The sequence below is a fragment of the Myotis yumanensis genome, unplaced genomic scaffold, assembly GCF_028538775.1.
Source record: "Myotis yumanensis isolate MYYU_CA2020_CCGP unplaced genomic scaffold, mMyoYum1.0.hap1 SCAF_1, whole genome shotgun sequence".
NCBI lineage: Eukaryota > Metazoa > Chordata > Mammalia > Chiroptera > Vespertilionidae > Myotis > Myotis yumanensis.
The window spans coordinates 60,943,831-60,970,924 of NW_027223752.1; the positions used below are offsets into that span (position 1 = coordinate 60,943,831).

A 27,094-nucleotide genomic window follows, 5' to 3' on the forward strand; every position below is an offset into this window, starting at 1 on the left:
GAATCGAACCTGGGACTCTTGAGTCCACAGGCTGACGCTCTATCCACTGAGCCAACCCGGTTAGGGCTCAAATAAAATCTTTTAACAGTTCATTACCACCCTCTCACTTTAAGATATAATGCAGCGGTTCTCAACCTGTGGGTCGGTACCCCTATGGCGGTCGAACGACCCTTTCACAAGGGTCACCTAAGACCATCCTGCATATCAGATATTTACATTACGATTCATAACAGTAGCAACATTACAGTTATGAAGTAGCAACGAAAATAATTTTATGGTTGGGTCACAACATGAGGAACTGTATTTAAAGGGCCAGAAGGTTGAGAACCACTGATATAATGGATGGGTGATTTCAAGCCTATGAAAATGAAAAGCTTCCATCTGTAGAGACCTGGTTAGAGACCAAGCTTACCTTAAGCATTTTTTAATGTGAATGCAAATTACCAGCTGACTATTACAGTAATTAAAGTCCTCCCTGAGAAGCCCTCTTTGATCCTCTCCCTAGCCGGGTTTAAGTACAGCCTCCCATGAGTGCTCCATAAGCCTTGTAGGAATCAGGCCTCAGCCGTTCTCACTGTGAGTTGACGGGGACTGGAGCCTTCCTCTCAGTCTCAAGGGGTGACCAGAGTTAGGCACATGGTCGGTGCTTTGTAAATACTTGTTAAGCAAATTAACCACTATGTTTGGAACCACTGTTGAAACAAAATTTACTTATTTTTTTGTAACACATTTTATAATTTTCTCTTTAAAAAAATGTTTTTATTGATTTTTAGAGATAGAGGAAGGGAGAGGGATAGACAGGTAGAAACATCAATGAGAAACATCATTGATTGGCTGCCTCCTCCTACCGGGGATTGAGCCTGGGCACATTCCCTGCCTGAGAATAAAACCTGGGACCTCTTGGCTCATGGGTCAGCACTCAACCTCTGAGCCATACCAGCCGGGCTTCTTCTCTCTTGTAAATGTGAAAAACTCTGTGCTAATTCTAGATGCTTGCTTTGAAAAATAGTGTATTCAACTGCAATCATTATTTAGAAACTGAAAATAAAAATACATTTCAGTAGCATTATATATGCTTTTAGTTAAGAGACATAGTGACTGTGATTTTTAATGCCTCATCAGGTCACATGAGCACAAGGGTACTTACTTCTCCTCTGAGGCACTGGTAGGTGAGCATTTGAAGCATCTTTTTATGTGCATGTTGATTTCCTATTGAACAATAAATACAGAAAGAGTGATTTTTTGTGGTCGTTTTTCTTTGTTCTGTCTTCTTGTTGTTGTTTAAGTTAGATCACAGATATAATCCAAGTCAGAGAAACTCTCTTGAATAGCTAATGTCTGTGTACTGAAGGAGAAAATTATTTTCTGCCCTCCATGTTCATGTGTATAGAACATATGTTCTGAGTAGCTGCTATTTTCACTGCCCCTCTTTCCAGTTGAAGTCCAACATAAACTATTTTAATTAATATTGTGTCACCAAAAGGGATTGCAATAGCCAATTGAATTCTACCAAGATAGAGTCTTTTGATGAAAACATATCTTTATTGATTGTGGATGAAGAAAATCATTCTTACAATGAAATCCAGAGAAAAATCATATCCCTCTGAGAAAATTTCTGAGTGGCAGGCTGAGATTAACATCATAAAATTGAATTTGTGCTGCAAGCCCTTGATGTAATCAGCAGCTGGGAGATGGTGTTGCCCTCGCTGTGCTCCCTCTGATTGTGGTGAATTATTGTGTGGAATGAAATAAGTGTTTCTGGTGTCCCTCCTCCAAGAAATACAAACCAGGCATTACTAGCTGTTTTTTTGCTAGTTAAAATGGCTTGGATCTTTTCCAGACCTTTCAGTTTCACATATACCCATAAACTATGGGTGCTGGATATTTATTTATGTCTCAGGGAATTTCTTTATATCACTGGATAGTGACTTCTTTGGCCAGCAGAAACTGAGCAGAGCAGAGCAGAGACGATAGAGGTCCCCCTTGCCAGGAACTTTTTTTCCCCCTTTAGAATAAGCAGAGGCCGGGAATATTAGAAAGTGCTACATTTGCCTGGTTTCTGTCGGCCTATAGGTCCAGTCAAGCTCTTCCCTGTCACCCTTGGCTACCTCTGTGACATTCACTGCATTAAATCATCGCAGTGTGGAAATTCAAATTTGTACTGTGAGTCTTGTTCCATGGCACTGGTGTTACTATGGGCTTTGTTGTTGCTTTATGCCCTGGTGCTTTGAAAACACTCTTGCCCATGCATGCACTTCTACACTTGTAATGAATAGGTCTTGTAGATTAAGTAGAAAAAAACTACTTATACATTTACCCTCAGAGTAAAGAGCGATTTGGCATCTTAACCACCACTGTGGTTGAAACTCAGTTGTGTTTGTTTTGTTTTTGTTTTGATTTTAAAAATAATTGGGCTGGCCTGTCTGCAAACAGGAACTCTAAGCTATAACAGGTACTAGTGTCATTATTGAGTGAATTCACTCACTCTCCGCCCCTTTGAGAACTAGGATGGGCCCTGAAGTCAGACAGATCTAGGATGTTATCAAAGCCAAGGGATTTAGATTTACCAAGCATAATTTCCCAATAACACTGATGGTGGTTGCACAGGTTATGTGATATTATGCATGGAAAAACTGACAGCACATCTGGAATACCCATGATTCTACCCATTTGGAAAAAAAAAAAAACTTGATGCATTCAATTTATAACACTATGTCTTAAGACTAAGAAAAGGGGAAAGGACAATTAAGGCAGAGAATGGGGATGTGTTCTGGAATAGGGAAAGTAGGAGGAACCAGGACTAGGAAATCAATTATAAAGCAGTGAGGTAGGGGAGTATCAAAAGGAGCTAGGATTTGCCTTTGATCATGACAGAAATTCACAAAGATGAGAAGAATGGTTGCAAACAGCTCACCTCCCATGTCTTGAATTAATGTTAGGATGGGCTGGAAGTCCCAGAATGTATCTTTTAAAAAATTGAATATTCCAGTAAGACTAAAGTTCCATTGGATTCTGGCCTTCAAGTCCTATTCCTCCCTCTACTACTCTTTCTAAACTACCATGAAATTCTGCATCCTTAGCCTTCTCAATGTAAATCTATTTTAGTCAAGCTTCTGCCAGGATCCTGGTGTATGAGAGGGTGGGATTATTGGCAGAGGATCCCTGTTTTCCGTCCAGTCAGAAAGCACCAGAATCAGGGGCATTAGGGAGGCTTCTCCAAATAGGACTGTCTAAATAAATCCATAGGCCTGCCTGTGGGTGTGCCTTTCATGTTTATTCTGGGAGGAAAGGAGAATTGTCATAATGGCTGTGGACTGACCTCCAATGTCAGCTTGTGTTGAAGTTGGGAGAAGAGACATAGATGTCAGAGCCAAGGAAGGAGACAATGGCCCATGGAAAAACACAGAATATTTGTAAGAGAGAAGCCTCATTGTAAAGGATATGCCATCAGCAACATTGGGAATGAAGTGAGCTCTGCCCTTGTTCTTTGATAATACTCATCTCAGCTCACGCTGTATCAGTTATTTGTGTATTTATGACTTGACTTATAGGTTCTGAATTCCTAGGAGTTAGAAACTGTGTTTTTTAAAAATTATTTTACTTTTCATTTACAAGGGCTTTTAATAACAACCTGTTGAATGATTAAATGAATATATTCTTTTCACAGGGAACTTATAATGTGGATAGTAGGGATATTTATTCCTTGAAGCCAGGGTGTCAGCATGGTTGGGTCCTTGTGAGGGCTCTGAGGAGGAATCTATTCTCTTCCTGCCCCCTACTTCCTGGTGTTTTGCTGGCAGTATTTGGCATTAGGTGGCTTGTAGAAGTATCATCTCATCTCAGCCTTCATCTTCACGTCGCTCTCTCCCTATGTGTGTCTTTCTCCAAACATCCCTGCTTTATATGGTTGCCAGTCATATTGGACTAAGGGGCACCCTAATCCAGTATGACCTCATCTTTATTTAATTAATTATATTTACAATGACCTAATTTCCAAATAAAGTCACACTTTGAAGTTCTGGGGCTTAGGACTTCAACATATGAATTTTGGAGTGGGCTCGATCCAACAGTAACAGATGGGAAAGTGGTAGACTTTGCTCTACTTTACCAGCTTGATACCTATATAATTCTATCTTCATCTCCCCTGCTTAATTTGCTAATAAATAGACTTTTCTTTAAATTATAATAAAATGAAGCATTATAAATGACAAGATTCCATTTGTTGTACTGCTATTTACTTAGTAGGATTTGTACACATATTTTGAGATTAAAAATACCTGCTAATAACAGCAGCTAACTTCATTGAATGCTAACTCTCTAAAAATTTACCTAGATTGTCCCACTTTCATATCAACCCTATTAGATTGATATTGTCATTTACTTATATTTTATTGAGGAGAAACCAGTATGCAGTTGTAAAGTAACCTACCTACCCAAGGACATAGAATAGTAGAGTTGGCATTCCAATCCAGGCTAATGACCTCTCGGGCCTCACCACTGGGTACATATTTTCTTCTCAGTCTTACTATAGCCGGATAAGATAGATATTATTTGCATTTCATGGCTGAGTAAAATAAAGTTTAAATTAACTAGGAACTTGCTGGGTCACAAAACCAGACAGTATATAACATTTAATTTTATCTCCCTGGGGGAATTTTTCCTTGTTTGGTTTCAAACTCCACCCATGTTTTCTCCCCAAACACTCTTGCATTTAGTTTACTGATCACACCTGTGGAGACTCAGGACATGCCTGTCTCCTTAGATGGCAGTGAGCTCCGTGAGGTTTGTGACTGTCTTTAACTTTCAGGTCCACATCCCTAGAATTTTGCATAGTCTCTGGCACATAGTAAATACTCAATAAATATTTGTTAACTAAATGTATAAAAGTAAAGGCAAAGAAGCCAAGGAAAAGGGAGACCAGTTGAAGATACAAGAAAGGGTTGATAAATGGAGCAACTGAAGTGACAGAAGATGAAATTTGGGGTAAAGATAAAAATGTTATTATGGAAGATTAGCATGTCTATCTTAGAAAACTAGGCTTAAAATAAGGAAAAGATACAGAATATTGAAGTGATGAAAGGAAGTTCACTAATTTCTAAGTGCTGGATTTTCTTGGTTAATTGGAAGGAAGAATCATCAACTAAGAGTGCTTTGGGGCAAGGAATTGTTTGTTTAAAATTGGAGGAAAAGAATTCACTATGGGAATGGATTAGAGATATGTTTCCCAATATGATTTTAGGTAGTGCACAGCAAACTTTTACCACAAGTAAGATCAGTACTTACACAAGTAGTTATTTTAATTTGTATTTTGAAAAAAATCTATCCAGCACATCATATTCCTTGGTTTTGTGAATAATAATGATTGAAATAATTTTAAAGAGACTCTTAGATATCTTAACTTATTATTAAATAAGTTAATACTTAAAACAAAGTGAGTTAATTTGAAGTAATGTTAGGCAAATAGTTTTACAGATTATACTTAAATACAGCAAAAAAAAAAAATCACTCAAGATTGGAAATGGGTTTACAGAATTCACACAAAAATGCTTTGTTTTTTTTTTATCTAATAGTATGAATACTTAGTTAAAATGAATAGTAAGATGACTCAATTTAAATACTTTGAGGTCAGGGATTATTTTTTTTTTCTGTTCTTTGTGCTCTCTGTAGCCCAACCGACTTCCTTCAATACATTTGGTTTTCAATAAATATTTATTGGATTTATTTAAGAATGGACAAGAATAGTGGTGTTTTTGGTCATATTAAATGCCTTTCAGTTAAAAAAAGAGATTTTGTAAAATTCATCATGTTTCTTGTAGAATAAACTAAAAGAAAACATATTCACTTCTTAAAGCCTACAACTAAGATTTTTAGAAATAGATTAGAAATCCATGAAGTTGTTCACTGACAAATAAAGGAGCCACCCAGAAAGAAATGAACTGTCCTCATTTCTCTTTAATTACCCTAGTGCTATCTCTTTAACAATGACTGTCAATGAAACACACTTGGTATTAATTTAGTTGAGTGACTTCTGTTAAACTACAGCTTAATGACCAAGGAGGTGAAATTTAAAGGTAATTCAGTACTTTGTGAAAATCTCTCACAAGCCTGGGTGTTGCTGAGAACTGTGATGGAAATTCCACCTGTATAGTGAAAGGGATGTGATATCGTTTGCTTTATACACGTTCCAGATCATGGGTGTTTTGAGTTCAGGATTAATTTGCATATCTATTTAATTCTTCCCTTGCTCTCTGCATTATTTTACCTATTCCTTACCTAAAATACTTTACTTTCTAGAAATTCTTAAGTACCAGTTAATCAAATCACTCAATAACATTTTTGGAGGCGTGTGGAGTTGGTACTGGTTAAGGGTTAATTCTGAAATAGTCATGCTTCACTGGGCAGACCAGGTGGAATTTTATGTGTTATTCAAATATGCCTTGGGCAGCCTTTGACTTTGTAGAAACCATAGAGTGTTTATTTATTATGAATTTATCTATTTTTTTTACTTTTTCTCAGAAGTGATCTGATTACAACCTGTCTTTTGCTTCCAGAGCAGGGGTCCTCAAACTACGGCCCACGGGCCACATGCAAATACAAATATTGTATTTGTTCCTGTTTTGTTTTTTTACTTCAAAATAAGATATGTGCAGTGTGCATAGGAATTTGTTCATAGTTTTTTTTAAAACTATAGTCCGGCCCTCCAACGGTCTGAGGGACAGTGAACTGGCCCCCTGTTTAAAAAGTTTGAGGACCCCTGTTCCAGAGCACCTGCAGACAGCTTTTGGGGGATAGAGCTTCCTTCTTCTGAGACCCCACCCAGTGTGCTTGGAACCCTGAGGCTGTTTGCTTCATATTCCCCTGTAGTTAAAGTAGCCCTTACTCTGCCTTATCTTATACCCAGATACTTTCTCTCCAGCTTACTTCTACTCCTTGTTCTTTGCCCTCCCAATTTATTAACACTTAGACTAGCTAGCTCTGTGACAGTATCCAAACTTTGGTCTCCTGTCTCTCTATTTTTTCAACTTTATTAAAGTGTAATTTACATATAATAAACTACACCCATTTAAAGTGTACATTTTGATGAATTTTAACACTCCAAACTCTTTTAACCTAAACTCTACACTTAGAAACAAAACTCTCTCTGACCTCTAGATGACCACTTTATCTTTCATGAAGCCAGGAACGTGAAGTAATTTGTTTCACTTACAACATTCAGGTCTGAGTTTCGAAGAAGCAGCTGGGATTTCTCTCTAATTTCAGAGAGGTCACACAACTCTTAAGTAGCAGACCTGAGAATTTAACACAGATCTTATTTCAAAGCTTGTATTGTTAACTGCTAGGCTATTTTTACTTTCCTCACAGGTGTTACCTTGTTCAGGAAGCTATTGTTATTCCTGGTAACTGAGGTCTCCATCCATGGTGTTTTTTGTTTGGCAGTCTTCAATCTATGGGGTTGAAATTTGTCTGTGTCTCTGAGGCTGGTGAGGCAGAGACTCAATGTCTGGGTGTGTCCCTGAAGAAAGCTATTTGTAACCAGGCAAACAATTCCAACGTCCAGTAGACACCAGCCACAAAACCACATTTGCATCATGCTCAGCATTCTGTTAGCCTCACCTAAGTCAGAGAGATGAAAACAAATTGTGACAGGGAAGAAGATGAAGGTGAGAAGGAGGATAAGACTGTAATTAATGGTGCGCTATCTTTTCTTGCACTTGCCAGATACTGTATTTATGGAAAAAGGGCTAGAAAGTGTTAGTCTAGGTTTTTGAAGGGTAATGGTGGCTATATTGGAGCCTGAATGCATAAGAAGTTTTATTGTTGCTGTTTTGCTTGACTTTTTGTTTTTTGTTTATTATATTTAAACAGTTGTTTTAGGTAAGCACCAAAATAACAAAGCGTTTTGCTTAGCAGATCATTAAGACTGTCTGGTGGGGGAGTCTGGTTTGACTTTGTCATGGTGCATTGGGGAGAGTTCTGGGTGGACTATTAGTAAACAGCCTAGTTCTGGTTCTTGCTCAGCCACTCTCTTCCTGGGTTACTGTTCCAGCCTTCATTCCATTTGTAGGAGGGGAGGGGATGAGAGTGATCTCCAAGTCTGGATTTTGGCTGTAGTTTAAGGTATCCAGTGGCCCTAGGATGTCCACAGGATACCCAGCTCAATTTGGATTTCAGATAAACAATAAATAATTTTTTGTAAGCATGTCCCATGCAATAGGAAATAGTCTTTGCATGAGTGTGTACACATGTCCCAAATATTTCTTAGGACAGACCTATATTATACGTTATTTACTAAATCTGGAAGCAGTTAATGGCTATTTTTAGTTGCCAGTATGTTTTTTCCAACCATGTTATGGTTTGGACTCTCTATACCTTTAAATAATTTATGTTCCTAGACAAGTTTTACCTAACTCAGTGTTTCCCGTTCTTTTCCACACCAAAACATAAATATAGAAAAAAGACTCTTTGTACACACACTGGGTTGAGGGTGTCTGTTTCTCTCACCCTTTGTATCAACTATTTATGATGCAGTATGTGCCATGGCATAAGGTTGGGAGGCTCTGATTTATTTAATTAACATCATAGGTTATAGGAAGCACAAAGACTTCTATTGTTGAAATCCTGTATCAGTGAAAATGAAAATAGTAAGTATTCTTCACATTCACTACAAGGTGTTCCTTCAATCTATAAGGTACATTCATTTGATAAAAATCCTTATGTAAAACATCAAGTTGTAACTAGTACTTTAAAAATCAATACTAAAATGAGGAAAATCATAATGATTTCATTGAATATGGCTTTTTCTAGAAGGAAAAAATTCACACATTCATGCATTTTGAATGACTGAAAATCATTCAAACAATGATTGGCAAGTAACAGGATGAAACCTCTCTTATTTAGAAAAAAAATGTGAAGATTATAAAATGGATTTTTTACTTTATTAGCCATAAAAGGGAATCTAAGCATTATGGCACAAATGCAGTGCTGGTCTTATTTGATATGTACCTTAATTTCTATCTATATTTAAATATGTAATATTTAAATAATGTTTAAATTTAATATTATGCTTTATTTTATAGTTAGATATAAATTGAATTTGTCTTTATATAAAATTAAACTGTATCAAAATCAACTTTATTATACACACTTTATTAATTACTAAATGTTAAATAATCTTTTATCTTAAAATTATTTTTCATTACACTACAGTGGGGCCTTGACTTACAAGTGTCCTGACTAACGACTTTTTTCGAGATACGAGCCGTCTCTTGGCCGATTTTTTTCTTTGAGTTGTGAGCTAAAATTCGGGTTATGAGCCAGCTTCAGATACCCCACCGCTAGTTGGCTCAGCGAACGTCACAGTGAACACCACAACATCAGCCCAGCATCATGTGTCTCACTCGTTCACTGTTGATTTGACATACGAGTAATTTGAGTTACGAGCTCCGTCACTGAACGAATTAAACTCGTAAGTCAAGGCCCCACTGTATTAAGAAATAACAAAATAACAGGTATTTATATGAAAAGAGTTTTGAGAGATTACATATTATTGAAGAATGAGACAAAAGTCAAATGGATAGGAAAGTTGATGAAACACCAGATACTCTTACAGGTCACAACACACTCTTACCTGTGTTCCCATAGCGCTAATACGTGTCCAGAGCACCGAACTATGCTGTTACATAGTATTAAAGCCACTGCAGGAAAATTGGTGGAATATACACGGAGTGGCCAGATTATTATGACCACCTGACATTTGTAGGCAAATTAGCTATAATTTCGCCCTAACCGGTTTGGCTCAGAGGATAGAGCATCGGCCTGAGGACTGAAGGGTCCTGGGTTCGATTCCGGTCAAGGGCATGTACCCGGGTTGCGGGCACACCCCCAGTAGGGGGTGTGCAAGAGGCAGCTGAATCAATGTTTCTCTCTCATCGATGTTTCTAACTATCTCTCTCTCTCTCCCTTCCTCTCTGTAAAAAATCAACAAAATCTATTTTTAAAAAATTAGCTATAATTTCATGCTGAAGTTGTAGAGGGCCAGACCATTATAAATAGGGAAGCAGGTTGTTTACCACGACAGTAGGAGTGATTTTTTTCTGAAGATATGGGTAAACAACACGATTTAACAGCCTTTGAACGTGGGATATATTTGAATGTGAGTGGCCAGATTATTATGACCACCGGACGTTTGTAGGCAAATTAGCCGTACACTGCATCTTATGGGATATGGAAGCTGAAGGCCTGTTCGAACACCTTTGCTGTCTGCAGTTACCAAGATAAAACGTCTCCAATTTGCACAGGAACACAAGGATTAGACAGTCGAGCATTGAAAAAAAGTCATGTGGACCGATGAATCACATTTCCAGTTGCATCATGCAGATGGCAGAGTGAGAATTTGGCGGAAACATCATGAAAGCATGCACCCCATATGCATGAGTACAACCCTTCAAGCTGGTGGGGGCAGTGTTATGGTTTGGGCCATGTTTTCCTGGCATGATTTGGGCCCTTTAATTCGTGTGGAACAACATCTGAATAGCACAACATACCTAAGTATTGTTGCTGGTCAAGTTCATCCTATCATGTTGATGGTGTATCCCAAAGGAGATGGCTTCTTCCAACAAGACAATGCGCCATGCCACGGTGCTTGTATTGTGCAGAAGTGGTTTCAAGAACATGAGGGAGACTTTACCTTGCTTAGGTGGCCCCTACAATCACCAGATCTCAATCCAATTGAGCATTTGTGGGACGAAGTTAAAAGAACCACCAGGCAGCTGGTTCCACAACCATCAAATCTCACAGAACTGGACAGTGCTATTCATCAGGCATGGTGTCAGATTCCTCGCATCACTTTCAACATCTCGTGGAGTCAATGCCAAGAAGAATCGCTGCAGTTTTGAAGGCAAAAGGTGGCCCAACGAAGTACTGCTGGGGTGGTCATAATAATCTGGCCACTCAGTGTATATATATCCCACGTTCAAAGGCTGTTAAATCACGTTGTTTATCCATATCTTCAGAAAAAAGTCACTTCTACTGCCGTGGTAAACAACCTGCTTCCCTATTTATAATGGTCTGGCCCTCTAGCAACTTCAGCGCGAAATTATAGCTAATTTGCCTACAAACGTCAGGTGGTCATAATAATCTGGCCACTCAATATATATATATATACACACACACACACACACACACATATATATATACACACACACACACACACACACACACACAAATATATATAAATGTATATATAAATAAACTTCTTTCTTTATGATTTTAAGCTCTATATTCCAAAAGGGAGGGAGTTAAGAATATGAACTTTCTTGGGTTAGAATTAATGTGAGTTACTTAAGCCCTTTGAGCTGCAGTTTTCTCATCTATATCATGAGAATAATAACAATTCTTATCTTAGTGTATCATGAGGGGAAATGAGAACTGGTGTATAATGAGAATACAGAGTGGTATTCAGTAAATTGCTAATATTTTAATTTGAGCTCCTATATATATGGAAGTATATAACCAGTGAGTAACGTATTTACATTGGTATTCAATGTGTAGACTGTGAGCTTCTTGAAGGCCATCTGTCTTCTCACCCTGAGAATCCACTGTGATATCTGGGTAGGCTGCGGTAAAAAATGTGTGCAGAAATTATTTGAGAGTCACTTAAGAGTACAGTTTGTGCATGTGTGTCTTTATATAACTACTAGGGGCCCAGTGCACGAATTCATGCACCTTGAAAGAAACTGTGGGCCGCGATGCTGCTGTGGGCACAGGGGCGGGTCTTGGCCCATCCTCTGCACCCCTGCCTGACCCCTCCCACCATGGTTCCCAGTTCCCTGTGTGCTGGCAGCCCCACTCCCACTGCCGCCGCCCCCACACACAGACAGCGCTGGTCCCACTCCCATCCACTGACTGTGCAGAGCAAATGCTGGCACCAGCAGCAGGTGGGAGCAGGGCCGGTGCTGTCAGTAAGTGTGAGTGGTGGCTACTGCACCAATTGCCCCTCAGGAGCACAGGGGGTGGTGGAGAAGCCCGGAGGGGTGATCAGGGCCAGCAGCTGCCACTGGCACCTGCTGCTGCCCCAATTGCCCCTCAGGAGCAGGGGGTGGTAGAGAAGCCTGGAGGGGCGATCGGAGCCAGCAGCCACCGCTGGCACCAGCAGCCACCACTAGCACCCACTGCCGAGCGCCAGCAGTGGGTGCAAGTGGTGGCTCTGGCGCCAAAAGCAGGTACGAGCGGGGCTGGCACTGGCAGCAGGTGCAGGCATCAGTAGCAGGTGCAAGCGCCTGGCGGAACTGCGTTGTGCAGGAGCAAGAATTTTCAGTAACCACCAGAGGCTTGCCCCCACGACAGTGAGCAGTCCCCTGCCTTGGTCTGGCGCCCTGCTCACCTGTTCCACCATCCCGCGGCTGATGCCTGCCATGTTCCACACTCTGCCACCTGCTGCTGATGCCCACCATGTTGCGCGTGCGCCCCCTGGTGGTCAGTGCACGTCATAGCTACTGGGTGTTCCACCGTTCGGTCTATTTGCATATTAGGGTTATATATATATATATATATATATATATATATATATATTCTAATAGCTATACTGATTACATGATAAAATGTTGATTATATAAGATACAAAATACAATTTATCAGAATTTAAAGTGTTGTACTTGTACTGTGACTTGCTACTATGACTAGACCCAAATGAGAAAAATTTATTTGACTTTTATAATATACTCTGTGACTTCACCCTGTCAGTGGGTATATATATTGATTTCAGAGAGGAAAGGAGAGGGAGAGATAGAAACATCAATGATGAGAGAGAATCATTGATTGGCTGCCTCCTACATGTTCCTACTGGGGGTCAAGCCCACCACTCCAAGCATGTGCCCTTGACTGGAACTGAATCCAGGACCCTTCAGTCTGTAGGCTAACACTCTATCCACTGAGCCAAACCAGCGAGGTCAAATTTTGTTTGTTTGTTTGTTTAATGTCCATTTTCCCCTCCAATGCAAGTGTTTATTTTAAATTGCCGTTAAATGGACCAAATTTAAAAATTATTTAAGGATCTGTAAACACATCCAGAGCATTACACTATGTACGACTATAAACGTACTATTCATAATCTTCTTTTAGACATTGCAAAATATTACTCAGGTGCTCATTTTAGGATACAATAGTTATAAATTGAGGGTTGTGATAGAGGTTTGTAATCTTTTTCCAAAGATTTAACAACTTATCTGAATACATAATTATTTGAAATGGGACAGTATACTTCTGCCAGGGGCACAACTTTGCTGTATGTTAGAGTTTCCCTCTAACTTAGAGACTCTACAGTAGACTGCCTTTCCATTTGAGATTTATTTTTGATTAGAGATTTCTGGGGAATTGTCCAGGGTCTCAGAACACATGGATTTACTCTCTCTCTCCTATTGTTAGCAAGGCACAAGGTTTCTGGGGTGATTTTTGAAATTTTGCTGCAAAAAAAATAAGAGAAAGAGAGTCTTTTAAAAAGTGACTTCGAAGATGTGCATCCTTTTAATCAATTACTCATTCTCACTGCACAATTTGTTTAGTGTCTCAGAGTCTCAAATGATCTTAATAGTTATCTAGACCACATTTCTCATTGTCAGCTTTCTTATAAATTATGGGGATTAGGTTAATAATCTCCAAGGCCACTTCTTGCCCCGAGTTCTAGATTATACATGCAAGGTATAATGATAGCATACTATGTATATTATTCCCATATGCTTTTATTTACATTATGAATTTATTCCTCATAAGAATACTGAGATGTAGGCAACACAGGTGATGGTAACCTCATTTTACTACACATTACCTGTATAATCTAGATATAAAAGTCACAAGGGTAATAGCCACCCTAGGACAGGTATCTGAATTCCATGTCTGTTTCCACTACATTTAGCAATCCAGATTGTTCAGGATCTATTCTGGTTAAGATCTGGTTTCTTGAGGCTTTGGTCTTGGTGCTTTGTGTTTTCTGATTTGGATATTAAGAATCCTATGACTATCTATGGTTTTAATCTATGAAATGTTTTGACTTATTTGATTTTCTAAACTCCAAATGCCTTGTGTTTTGTTAGGTATTTAAACATTTGTCCATATTTGCATGGGTGCATGCTTTATCAGATGGGGGTCTTCAGATTGTAATGTATATTTTCATTCATTTGTTCAGCAAATAGTTACTGAGTGCCTGCCTGTCCTACACCCTCTCTGTGTCCCTGGAATATAGCAGTGGGCACGTCAGAAAGAAGTCCCTGTCTTTGGAGGAGAATTTAAAATCTAGTGAAGTTGAGATGAATTTCATATGAGTCAGAATAAAGCAAAAGTGTAATGGTGAAGAAGTTTGCTTTGAGTAACTGTTGCTATTATTCCAAGGTATGGAAGCTAGAATTAAAACAGTAGTAATTTACTGAGCACATTCTGTGTTCTACATTGTATGCATGTTCTCATTTCATCCTCACAGTACCCTGCTCTAGGTATAGTTATTATTCTCATGTTACAGATGAGAACGTTGAAGCTCAAAGTCTTAATTTTAAAAACTTTTAAAACTCAAAGACAAGTAGTAAGGATAATACACAAATCTATTTTCATGAAAACTATTTGATAGGAAGTTGCCATAGTGTTACCCACCCCAATCTTTTCTGAATACTTTAGTATATAGAACAAGGATATTAACCCTTGCAATCACAATAAATCCTCCAAAATTAGGAAGTTAATATTGATATACTAGAGGCCCAGTGCATGAATTCATGTACCAATGGGGGGGAGGGCGGGATCAGGCCAAAACCAGCTCTGGCCTGTGGGATCAGGCCAAAACTAGCTCTCCAACATCCCCCTAGGGCAGTGATGGTGAACCTTTTGAGCTCGGTGTGTCAGCATTTTGAAAAACCCTAATTTAACTCTGGTGCCGTGTCACATATAGAAATTTTTTGATTTTTGCAACCATAGTAAAATAAAGATTTATATTTTTGATATTTATTTTATACATTTAAATGCCATTTAACAAAGAAAAATCAACCAAAAAAATGAGTTCGCATGTCACCTCGGACATGTGTGTCATAGGTTCGCCATCACGACCCTAGGGGTCCCAGATTGCGAGAGGGCGCAGGCCAGGCCAAGGGACCCCACTGGTGCACGATTGGGGCTGGGGAGAGACGTGGGAGGTTGTCCAGCTGGGAAGGGGCCGTGGGAGGGCTCCAGGGTGTGTCCTGCCTCTTTCACTCAGTCCCGATCTGCAGGACCCCAGCAGCAAGCTAACCTACCAGTTGAAGCATCTGCCCCCTGGTGGTCAGTGCTCATCATAGTGACAGGTCAACCAGCTGACTGACTGCTCCCTGGTGGTCAGTGCACATCATAGCAGTTGAGAGGCCTTTGCATATCAGCATATTATGCTTTGATTGGTTGAATGGCCGACCGGTTGACCGGTCGACCAGACACTTAGCACATTAGGCCATTATTATTATATAGGATTACTATCATTCAATTCTTAGACCTCATTCAAATTTTGCCAGTTATTACAATGAGTCTCTTAGAGCAAATTAATCCAGTCTAGAACAAGGTCTTGCACTTAGTTCATGTGTCTTTAGTCTCCTTCGGTTGGAACAGGTTCTTATTCTTTCTTTGACTTTCATGATCTTGAAACATTTGAAGATTACAGACCAGTTATTTTGTAGAGAGTCCTTCAATTTGTATTTGTTGTGATAAGATTCAGGTTGTGCATCTTTGGAAGGAATATCACAGAATTGATACGTGATCTTCTCATTGCATTTTTCCTTCTCATTGCATGTTGTCAAGTGACACATGCATTTGTTTTTGTCCCATCACTGAAGCTGTTTGCTTTCATTATGTGATTAAGGTGGTGTCTGCTAGGTTTTTCCTGTACATAGCATTACTTCTCTGTGTTTGAAGCAGAAGAGGTTCAATTGGGATTATAGTGTTATTGAAACCAGAACTCAGAACTCCTGGGTTAGTTTAGTACTAGGATTAATGTGTGATCCTGATATACTGAATTGCATTGCTGAGAATATTTCCTATAAATAAATCTTGTTTGCATGGTGCTTAGGTACTGGAGTAAGATTAGTACAGCTCTATCATAGGTTACATACTCTTAGGCCAGCATACTCTTGTATGTTGGCCTAAGAAGTGAGCCATGAGAAATTAGTTACTAAATTCCAAATAAATGAACCGCAAATAAAATTTTGAAGGCAACTGGTTTGTGGCCTAAGCACTGCCTATATTGATTTTATGTTCATGGTGTCAGTGAGTACTCAAGGTTATGTGCCTGTGTGTTTATATGTGTAACTGAACATTCTAAATAACATATGCCACAGGTTTTTAAATTTTATATTGGTTCTTACCCTTGTAATGCTTTAGTACCAGAGGTCTTGCAGGACAGGTCTTTATTTCATTTTTTTTTAATTTTCTCAAGCCAAATGTGGAAAGTAATGTTGGTATCTTCCTCCTCTCTTATCTTTGATATTTTTATTGAGAGGAAATATATATTACTAAGTCACAGGAGAAAACTTACTAATTTACTCTGAGAACTTAAAGCACCATTCACTCCCAAATTATTTCTATTTCTGAAAAGAATGCCTATTTGAGGAGAAACTTTTAACTCAATGTTTCACAAAATGTAATGTGCATATCACTAGATGATTTTTCAGATCATTTTGGGTAGTACACAGGTTAAAATGATAATTATGTATTTATTTTAACCTTTGTCACTAACACATGAAGTAGAGATTTCATGAAAATTACTGTTTAAAAAGATTACCAAATACAAAATTTAGTCAAATAAAAATTATTATTAAAGTAGTATAGATGGAAAATGAATATGATGGAAATCATGACAGTCATATATCAATCTTTGATGACCAGGAAACACTGATTTTATGGAAAAGATTTACTTTTTAATAGCAAAATTCAGATAATTGTTAATTAGTTGAGGTGACATTTCTGGGGAGAGAGAGTCTGCAAAGCCATCTTCAAGTTTATAATATACTAGAGGCCTGGTGCACAATATTCATGTGTGTGTGTGTGTGTGGGGGGGGTGTCCCTCAGCCCAGCCTGCACTCTCTCCAATCTGGGACCCCTCGAGGGATGTCTGACTGCCCATTTAGGCCTGACCCCACCGGGATTGGACCTAAAAGGGCAGTTGGACATCCCTTTCACAATCCAGGACTGCTGGCTCCCAACCACTCACCTGCCTGCCTGCCTGATTGCCCCTAACTGCTTCTGCCTGCCAACCTGATCACCCCCTAACCACTCCCCTGCCAGCCTGATTGATGCCTAACTGCTCCTCTGCTGGCCTGATTGTCCCTAATCCTCCCCTGCTGGCCTGGTCACCCCTAACTGACCTCCCTTGCCAGCCAGCCTGGTCGTACCTAACTGACCTCCCTTATCAGCCTGGTTGCCCCTAACTGTCCTCCCCTACAGGCCTGGTCGCCCCCAACTGCCCTCCCCTGCCGGCCTGGTCACCCTCCTCTGCTGTCCTGGTTCCCCCCCCAACTGCCCTCCCCTTCAGGCCTGGTCACCTACAACTGCCTTACTCTGCTAGCCTGATCACCCCTAACTGCCCTCCCTTTCAGGCCTGGTCCTTCCCAACTGCCCTCCCCTGCTGGCCATCTTGTGTCCACATGGGGGCAGCCATCTTTGACCACATGGAGGTGGCCATTTTGTGGGTTGGAGTGATGGTGAATTTGCATATTACTCTTTTATTAGATAGGATAGACAGTTCTATTCTTTTTAGTTTATTTTTAATTTTTAATATATTTATATTGATTTTAGAAAGGAAGGGAGAGGGAGAGAAAGATAGAAACATCAATGAGAGAGAATCATTGATAGGTTGCCTCCTGCATGCCCCACAATGGGGATTAAGCCCGCAACCTGGCATATGCCCTAACTGGGAATTGCACCATGACCTCCTGGTTCATAGATTGGTGTTCAACCACTGAACCATGCTGGTCAGGCTGACAGCTCTAGTCTGGAGAGGCCTAGCTGGGCTTTGGAGAGGTCAGGATCACCTAGCCTCAGAGCTGGGTGTGGAGTGGGCAGACTGTTTCTATGCTTCTCTTCATCAGTATCAGTTATCAAGAATTGGAATAAAAGTCATTCATCTTGGACAGACTAACACTAAGCATGGTCATTTCAGTGTCTCCTGACTCCCCTTCCCTCTAATGGATGGCTCTGGTAGAACATGTTCAAATTTGTGTCATTATAAATCCACTTTGTGATGTGACCAGTTTCCTGAATCTAAGACCGATTACTGTGTACACTTCTTTCCTTCTCCGTGTTTCCAGGATTCTCTCAACATGAGGTCCTCCCTGCAGGCAGTCACGCTCTGGGGGAAGAAGGCCCCTTCCCACAGCATCACCACCATCATGATCACTGATGACCAGCAAACAATTGTGACTGGAAGTCAGGAGGGTCAGCTCTGTCTCTGGAGTCTCTCACCTGATCTAAAGGTTAGTGAAAATATTATATAGAAATAGACAACACTCACAAAATAAGCACAGCCTGCGTCCGTCTGCAATGACAGTGGAAGGTTGGCATGATTGTTAGGGAGATGCTTCTGAAAGTCATAAATTGGTTTTACTTCTGGATCTGGAGAGAATGAAGTGTGACATGGTGCATCAAGATCATATTGGAAATTATATTATGACTATTGCTATTTTAGTTACCAGATATTATCATCCTTTAAGCTATGCTGAGTTTTACTATTTTATATCCTGAATTATATGTTTAAGTAACTGAACTACAGACATGTAAGTGTAATTCTAAAAATGATGACTCATTAATCTAAACAAAGGGCACCCTTGAAAACCACTATTAACTAAATGAGTAATATCTTAATTATCTGGGTGTTTCTGTCAGTTGGCCTTCCTGCTATTCTTTTAGTCTCCACTTGCCTGTGATTTTCACAGATCGTATCACAAAGCCCTAAATCCAATTTACTATTGTCGTCCTCCTGTTTCAGAACCTGACCTCACCTAAGATTTGGCCCATTGATTAGCGATTTATTGTCTATGTCCCAAGTCATAAACATTTAACATATTGGAAGAGATATTTGCTTAGTGCTAGCAGCCTGTGGACCCAATTTGAACATTTAAACTAATGATGTACTTAAAGTATACTGCCCTCATTAAGAAGCCTTTTAAAGATCAAAGACTATTTTTAGCCTTTAAAGTTTGTCACTTTAAAACCTAAATTAACAATTAATTGTAATTCTATTTTATAGTGTGATTAGTTAACATCTCCCATCACTGAGCAGTTTCACTACAGGACTGCCAAGGACTGCATAGCAGAGCAGCTCAACTCAATGTTAATGAATATTCCTGAGAGAAGGAACTGGTGTTATTTCAACAGTTGAGCTTTTAAAATTGTGGCCCTCACACTTACTATCTCATCTCTCATGATTTAAACTGAGACCCCTAAATGGCTAAAAATGTCTTGCTATTCTTTTTAATATTGAAGTGTTGTGTTTTCTGGCTAGAATATTTGTTTTATAATATGTAGGTTGCTATAGCTTAAGAAATTTCGAATTCTCACTTCTGTATCTTTTTAGGTATGTTCCTGGTATTTACTTAACATTTATTCAACATGCATTTGTTGAGTGGATATTATAAGTTAGGCAGTCTGCTAGGTACCTGCGTTCAAACATGAATGAGAAGACCTGGTGCTGTCTGCCCAGGGGTTGCAGTAGAGGAAGGATGCAGGCGAATGCAATGCAGCTGTGTTATAATACAAGCTATTCTATATAGGGAGTGGTCTGCACGGCATCGTCAGTGGGGAACTAAGCCCTGCTTTCCTTAGAAGCAGGTCTTTAGCTTGGGGTTAGAGCAATGGTTCTTGCCCTCCCCACACCCCAAGAGACATTTGGTAATGATGGCAGACACTCGTTGGTTGTTACAACTAGAGGAAGGGGGGTGCTACTGGCATATAGTGGACAGAGGCCAGGGATGCTGTAAACATCCTCTAAGGCACCTGACAGCCCCTCACAACAAAGAGTTATCCCATCCAAAATGCCAATACTGCAGTAATGGTATTGAGAAATCCACAGTTACAGATATGATGTAGGAACTGGAATCCGATCAGCAGGGACGGAAGAAACATGGAGAACCATTAGGGAGTTTTAAATAAGAGGTTGTATCAGCTTTGTGTTTTGGAAATTTACTGTGAGGACAGGTTGAGAAAGTTAATAACTCGAATAAGATACCAATTAGTATCAGTGTGAGATTTTCCACATGAGAGTTCTCCTTAACATTTTCTATGGCTAACCATAAGGCCAGAAAGAATGAACATCTCTTATTTTTCTCATGAATCTCATCCAACAATGTATCAACTATTAGCAGGAAAAAAGAAATGTAGGTTTTTCAAAAATCTAGGACATTTTTTAATCCTTTTGGGATCGGAAAGGCAGTCAAGTGAGTGGTCCATCATTGATATTTTAATACTTAGTGGTTTAACTTTTAAAAAAAAAAGAATATAAAAAGGCATAATTTGGGCAAGGGAGGTAGAAGGGAGGCCTTAAGGACATGGGAGATTGTAAGAGAGAGAGGACATAAATATGTGGGTGACAGAGTGGCTGTTGGGCAGTTTGAAGCTTAAGGGCATATCAAGGTGAGGACAGCAGGTAGCAGAGAAGGAAGTTGCAGGGGGTGGAGTGTTAAATAATCTGGGAGCATTTATTTTCTCTTTATATTAAACTTAGAAAGTGCCTTCCCCTCTCCAAGAGGATTCATGTAAGAAAATACATCAAGTTCTGGGGCAGTGATGGCAAACCTATGACACGTGTGTTAGAGGTGACACACGAACTCATTTTTTTGGTTGATTTTTCTTTGTTAAATGGCATTTAAATATATAAAATAAATATCAAAAATATAAATCTTTGTTTTACTATGGTTGTAAATATCAAAAAATTTCTATATGTGACACGGCACCAGAGTTAAGTTAGGGTTTTTCAAAATGCTGACACGCCGAGCTCAAAAGGTTCGCCATCACTGTTCTAGGGTCTTAAACACTCACTTGCAACCACATATAGTTGTAAAACAAACTGAAGGACACTTACTTATGCAGTCATTAGGTTACACAGACGTGGTTTTTTGTTGTTGTTGTTATTGTTGTTCTAGCCGTAGATCCCTCCTTCAAGTTTCTCAGTCTAATGTAGGAGACAGACTTTAAGTTGTAAAGTAGTGGGATCCCTTCTGTTTCTATAAATATGACGTATATTATATAAGTGAATGCATATAGTACTTATCCTTTTGTGACTTGCATTTTTCACTTAGCACAGTGATGGCGAAACCTTTGAGCTCGGCGTGTCAGCATTTTGAAAAACGCTAACTTAACTCTGGTGCCGTGTCACATATAGGAATTTTTTGATATTTGCAACCATAGTAAAACAAAGATTTATATTTTTGATATTTATTTTATATATTTAAATGCCATTTAACAAAGAAAAATCAACCAAAAAAATGAGTTCGCGTGTCACCTCTGACACGCGTGTCATAGGTTCGCCATCACTGACTTATCATAATGTCCTTAAGATTCATTCATGCTGTAGCATGTATCGGAATGTCCTTCCCATTTAAGGCTCAAATATATTCCATTGTTTGTATAGACCACATTTTATTCATTCACCCTTCAATAGACACTGGGGTTGCTTCTACCTTTTGATTAATGTGAATAATGCTGCTGTGAATCTGGGTGTACAACTATCTGTTTGAGTTACTGCTTTTACTTCTTTGGGGTATATATCCAGAAGTAGGATTTCTGGATCATATGACAGTTCTATTTTACAATTTTTGAGGAATTGCCAAACTGGTTTGCATAGCAGTTTACATTTTATATTCCTCACCAGCAGCGTGCAAGGGTTCCAATTCCTCAACATTCTCATCAATAGTTGTTATGCTCTGTTTTGTTTGTTTTATAATAACCATCCTAATCAGTATGACATGCTATCATTGTGGTTTTGAAGGGAAAAGCTTTCTGAGGATGATGGTTGAACTGAACTCTGGAGTATGCACAGGATTTGAAGAGGAAAAGAAGCTCAGAGGAGAATGCAGACAGAATAAGTGTGTATAAGAAGCATAAGTATTTTGCTTTCAGGAAAATGGTAAAAGTAGTTGAGTAGGCCTGGAACACAGTTGAGTAGGTGAGTTAATGGTGATAGGTAGGTTAAAGGGATGGAGCAGACTCAATTTGGAGTTTGACATGCTGAGGGGTTTAGATTTTTTTTTTTTTTTTAACTAGCAAGAGCTAATACTACATGTTAATTAAACATGGTGCTATTGAGAGAATTGAAGATGTATTATGCAAAGAGATAACATAATACTACAGTGGGGCCTTGACTTACGAGTGTCCCGACTAACGAGTTTTTCGAGATATGAGCTGAATTTTTCGAGATACGAGCTGTCTCTCGGCTGATTTTTTGCTTTGAGTTTCGAGCTAAAATTCGGGTTATGAGCCAGCTTCAGATACCCCACTGCTAGTTGGCGCAGCGAACGTCACAGTGAACACCACAACATCAGCCCAGCATCACGTGTCTCACTCGTTCACTTTATGATTTAACATACGAGTAATTTGAGTTATGAGCTCCGTCACGGAACGAATTAAACTCGTAAGTCAAGGCCCCCCTTTATATTATTACATTTGCGATTTAGAATATCACTGGGTATTAATGTGAAGGGCATTTTGAAGGGAGGGAGAGATGAGATAAGGGCCAGGTATTATGGATAGCGGATTTCTACAGCACTTTAGTCAGGTGAATTTTTTTTTAAATATATTTTATTGATTTTTTACAGAGAGGAAGGGAGAGAGATAGAGAGTTAGAAACATCGATGAGAGAGAAACATCGATCAGCCGCCTCCTGCACATCTCCTACTGGGGGTGTGCCCGCAACCCAAGTACATGCCCTTGACCGGAATCGAACCTGGGACCTTTCAGTCCGCAGGCCGACGCTCTATCCACTGAGCCAAACCAGTTTTCAGCTAGTCAGGTGAGTTAGTGGCCATGGGAAAGAAGAGGAAAGGAAGCCTGGAAAGTTGTAAAGAAGAGAGAACTGGGCAACAGTTAGATGTGGGATAGAGGAGCAGGAACAGTTAAAGAATCTATCCTTTCAGATTTGGGGTTTGAGTGATGGGTGGGATGGGTGGGGTAGGTGGGATAATGGCATTGTGTACTTCTATAAGGAAGAGAGGTGATCAGAGAGTAGGAATAGGGAGGGAAAGAAGGTTGTTTACGTTCTGGACATTTTGGAGTATCCAAATATTCATCAGAGGTTTGGGTACCTATCTCAGTGTTTCCCTGTCTGTGGGTGTAGGGTGGCAGGGCACAGATTATGCAGACTGCTTCCAGGCTCAGGTCTCCCCAAAGACCTCTGGTTTCCCTGGAACTTTTGTCTCCTAATGAGGAGCCTCTCCAAGTCCCATGCTAGGAACTTTCTCACTTGGGTTTGCTGGTGTTGATTGCTGGTATTCATCCCACCTTTGAGCATAAAAAGGGTGAGCTGAACATGTATTTCCTTAGTATTGGAACGCTCTATTTTCTTTCTTTTCAATACTCACAAGGAAACGTAACAATGACAACATGAAGAAAGAATGGAGATGCCTGGATAAAATTCTAGTTCATATTTACCAACTTTGTATTGTTGGGCAAATGACTTATATTCTTTGAACCTTGATTTCCTCACCTTTGAAATGAAGATTAAGCACTGTTCATAGTGTACGAGTGCCTGGGATTTGGTAGATGCTGCTCAACTTGTGTGTTCTTTGCTTTTTACCATCTGTGCCATCGGAGGTACCTGGGGTGGGGGTTGGGGTGGAGAGACAGTGCTTCATAGAGGGAGAGCCAGTGGATAGAAGTAAAGATCTCCTGGCTTTCATCATGATAATGACTAGGTGTGATTGCAGAATTTTTAAATTATTCTTCACAGCAGTTCTAAAATATGATAAAAGTAGGAGACTAGTGAATTAACAAGCTTATTCAACTGCATGTGGGAATTTAGTAGCAGAATGAGAACCTCATATGAAAAGCAGTGGTGTTCCATTCCGATATCTTGTCCATAGTGGATTTTCTCTGGAGGAGGGAATGTCCTGATATGCCCCAATTTATTCTTTAATTTGGTCTGCAATATGTTGGACATGGGGTTAAATTCCTAGGGGTAAGCATTCCAAGTACGATGATGGGGACATTTATTAATGTTGTTCTGAGTTGGAACCTTCTGAATGTCCCAGGAATAAGGTAAAGAGTCAGAAGTTGGATTGTAAGTGATTCTAATCAACTACAAAACCCTCCTTGTAGCACTTGAAATGTAGTCTGATAACAGACTTTTTAAAGAAATATTTCTGGTTATGATAGAAATAAGATGAAGGCAGAGAACAATCACGCTATGAAATAATTTGTTCTCATTGATATGGTTGGGTTATCATCCACATACATCTATGTCTGCAGAGTTCAGGAAAAAAATCATGAATATTAATTCATTAGGAAATTAGATTTTTATTACGCATGAGACAAGTTTTATTAACCACACACTTACTAGTTATTCAAATTAAATTTTAGTCTCTTAATACAACTTCTCCATTTCAGGGGATCTTGCATGTTTTCCAGTTTGTAGTTTGATTTTTATAATCAAGTTTTATAAAATAATGAGGAATAGACTTCTTTCACAAATGAAATAATGGGAGGATTAGGCCTTAGTGCCATAGTTTTAAATTCACAGATTAGAAAAAAAAAAAACTGGCATTTTAAATAATAGCTTAGTTGCAATTTCATTTTTAATATAGAAAAGTTTATTTCAAAGGCAGGAAGTCAAGTAAGGAATTATAATGGTTAGAAAAGGAAAATATTTTTTTGTGTGTTTTGTAAACTCATTTCTGAATTCTGAAACTAGCATATTAATATCCTACTATCATATGAGGCACATTTTGTGCATAATAAACATCAACACTGACTTATTTGTATTCAAAAGCCAGATGTTGCAAAACTGGTCTGGCCACCTTCTAGGTTTCATAGTGGATATAAAACCAAAAACAAACCAAAAAATTTATACAACACAGTTCCTTTACTTAGAAGTTTATTGTTCTGTGGATTTGGCTATGCCACGTATCAGTTTTCCTGATTTATGTAACATAACAACAGGATTTCCTGAGCAGAATTTTAAATATATACGTGTCGGGCATATTTTTGTATGTTTTTAAATGAAATGCTTACAGCTCTTTAAAAGCTTCCCCTCATCATTTTCAGATTTCAGCCAAAGAACTTCTGTTTGGTCATTCAGCTTCAGTAACATGTGTGGCGCGAGCCAGAGACTTCTCTAAACAGCCCTATGTCGTTAGTGCTGCTGAAAATGGGTAGGTATGATGTGTGAAACTTTGTACAAGTCTCCATTTCCTCCCTATTTTAAAAACTAATGGGGCACAGAGTTCTAGGGTCAAAGGAAACCTTAGTGATTAATATGTTCCTTTTGTACATAGATTTTGAGTGGTTGAGTCATTTGTGTGATGGTCCCCAGGAATGTAATCAGTACTATGGCTCCCAATATTGAAACATCCCAGTGCATGTGTAGCCTGCCTTCTGGCAGCCTCACTGTGTAAAGGATACTGGCAAATGCCAGCGATTATAGAATTGAAAGTGGAAAAGTCGGGGCGCTTGTCTTTTTTCATGTAGCAACTCACTTTGAGCTCTTAAGCAAACCCATCCAAGCCTTCGCAGTTCTGTGAAACAATTCAGTTGTTACAATCCTCATGTTGTACACTTGTCTGAAGTCATTATAAAATGAACAGAGGAGAGGATTCAGTTGTAAGTGGAATGGTGGGAGAGAGAAGGGAAAGGAACATAGACAGTGATTTGGGTCTAGGGGAAGCTAGCCCCCACTGATGAGTTATTTGCCAGAGTATACTCAAGAATACAAAATGGAATTAGCATGCATTTGTGAATGAGGGATTGGGTTACTGGTTGAAACAAGAGAACCCCCCCTTTTCTGGTTTTAATCCGAAGAGAAATTACATGGCTCTAATTTCCGAGAACCAAAATAATGAGGAATCAAGTGTCCAACCTGGAGAAACTAAATAGTTTATAACAAAACAGCTAGAGGAACTGATATCTAAAAAGTACTTATTTACATAGCTTGTACCAAAGAAGTACCTATTCCCATAATTGTTATACTTAGAGAGATTGAATTTTGGGCAAGGCTAAGTAAAGTGAAATGTCTTAGTATCTTCTTTTTTAACAGTTGCCAGTAATTCTCATACAATAGGGCTGCCACAAAACCTGCTACACATACTGAAATATGTATTCCCAGAGTTTGGGTGTGTGTGTGAATTTTTCCTGAGTCTACTTGGAGAACTGAAAGAAATAATAGCTATGTGAGAAATAGATCTGAAATGTAACTGAGTTCCAGATTGAGGTTTTTGCCCACAGTGGTCTAGCTCTAAAAAAGAGTCTAGAGTTAGTGGACATATTCTTGATGTTTGATGAATTCAGTTGTATGAATCCTGTGAATATGATTATTAAACAGCCAAGGAGTCTAGTTTGGTCTTCCTTTTCCAATAGAATTTGAATTTTCTAGAACTCTGTGTATTTGGTATCCAAAACATATCCTGCATCTATAATATATTTCTTAGAGCTACTGCATATTTAACATATTCTAATTTAATCTCTTAGAAATTATGAAAATTACTAGACTTGGCCTATTATTTCCCAAACAACAATGATTTTGTATAGTTTTCAGAAGTCCTAGGATATGGCTGGGTGCTTAGCCTTTTTGCCTCCAAGATGATCAGGGGGGACATAAAATTGCCTCATAACCCAGTTTTTCATGTGTTCCCCCCCCCCCCTAAGTATTAAATGTATAAGCATAAATCCTAAGATTCAGGAATCCCAGTAAATTCTTGGGTAAATGAAAGGAAACAGACAATTGGAGACCTGATTATGATACAATAGAGTGCCAAAGAGAGAGAGAGAATAAGAGAGAGAGAGAGAGAGAAGATCCTAAAGTAGTCAGTGAGAAAAAGCATTATTTACAAAGGAATGCTAATTAAACTGAGCTGACTTCTCAACACTAAGTGAAAGTAGACACAGGGAAACATCT

The 27,094-nt window shown here is 39.1% G+C and overlaps 1 protein-coding gene across 4 annotated transcripts in view; it reads left to right on the plus strand.

Moving 5' to 3' along the window:
- Window positions 1–27,094, plus strand: part of WDR72 (WD repeat domain 72) — a 305,723-nt gene that overhangs the window by 5,026 nt on the left and 273,603 nt on the right. For 3 of the 4 annotated variants that reach the window (XR_011472409.1, XM_070422447.1, XM_070422455.1), the window contains exons 2-3: window positions 18,306–18,470; window positions 25,249–25,355. Coding sequence is in view for 3 of the 4 variants with exons in the window: in XM_070422447.1 (XP_070278548.1) it covers window positions 18,318–18,470; window positions 25,249–25,355 (260 nt within the window). In the remaining variant the exon portion in view is untranslated. The remainder of the gene's footprint in view (window positions 1–18,305; window positions 18,471–25,248; window positions 25,356–27,094) is intronic. The other variant, XM_070422469.1, reaches the window with a different exon arrangement.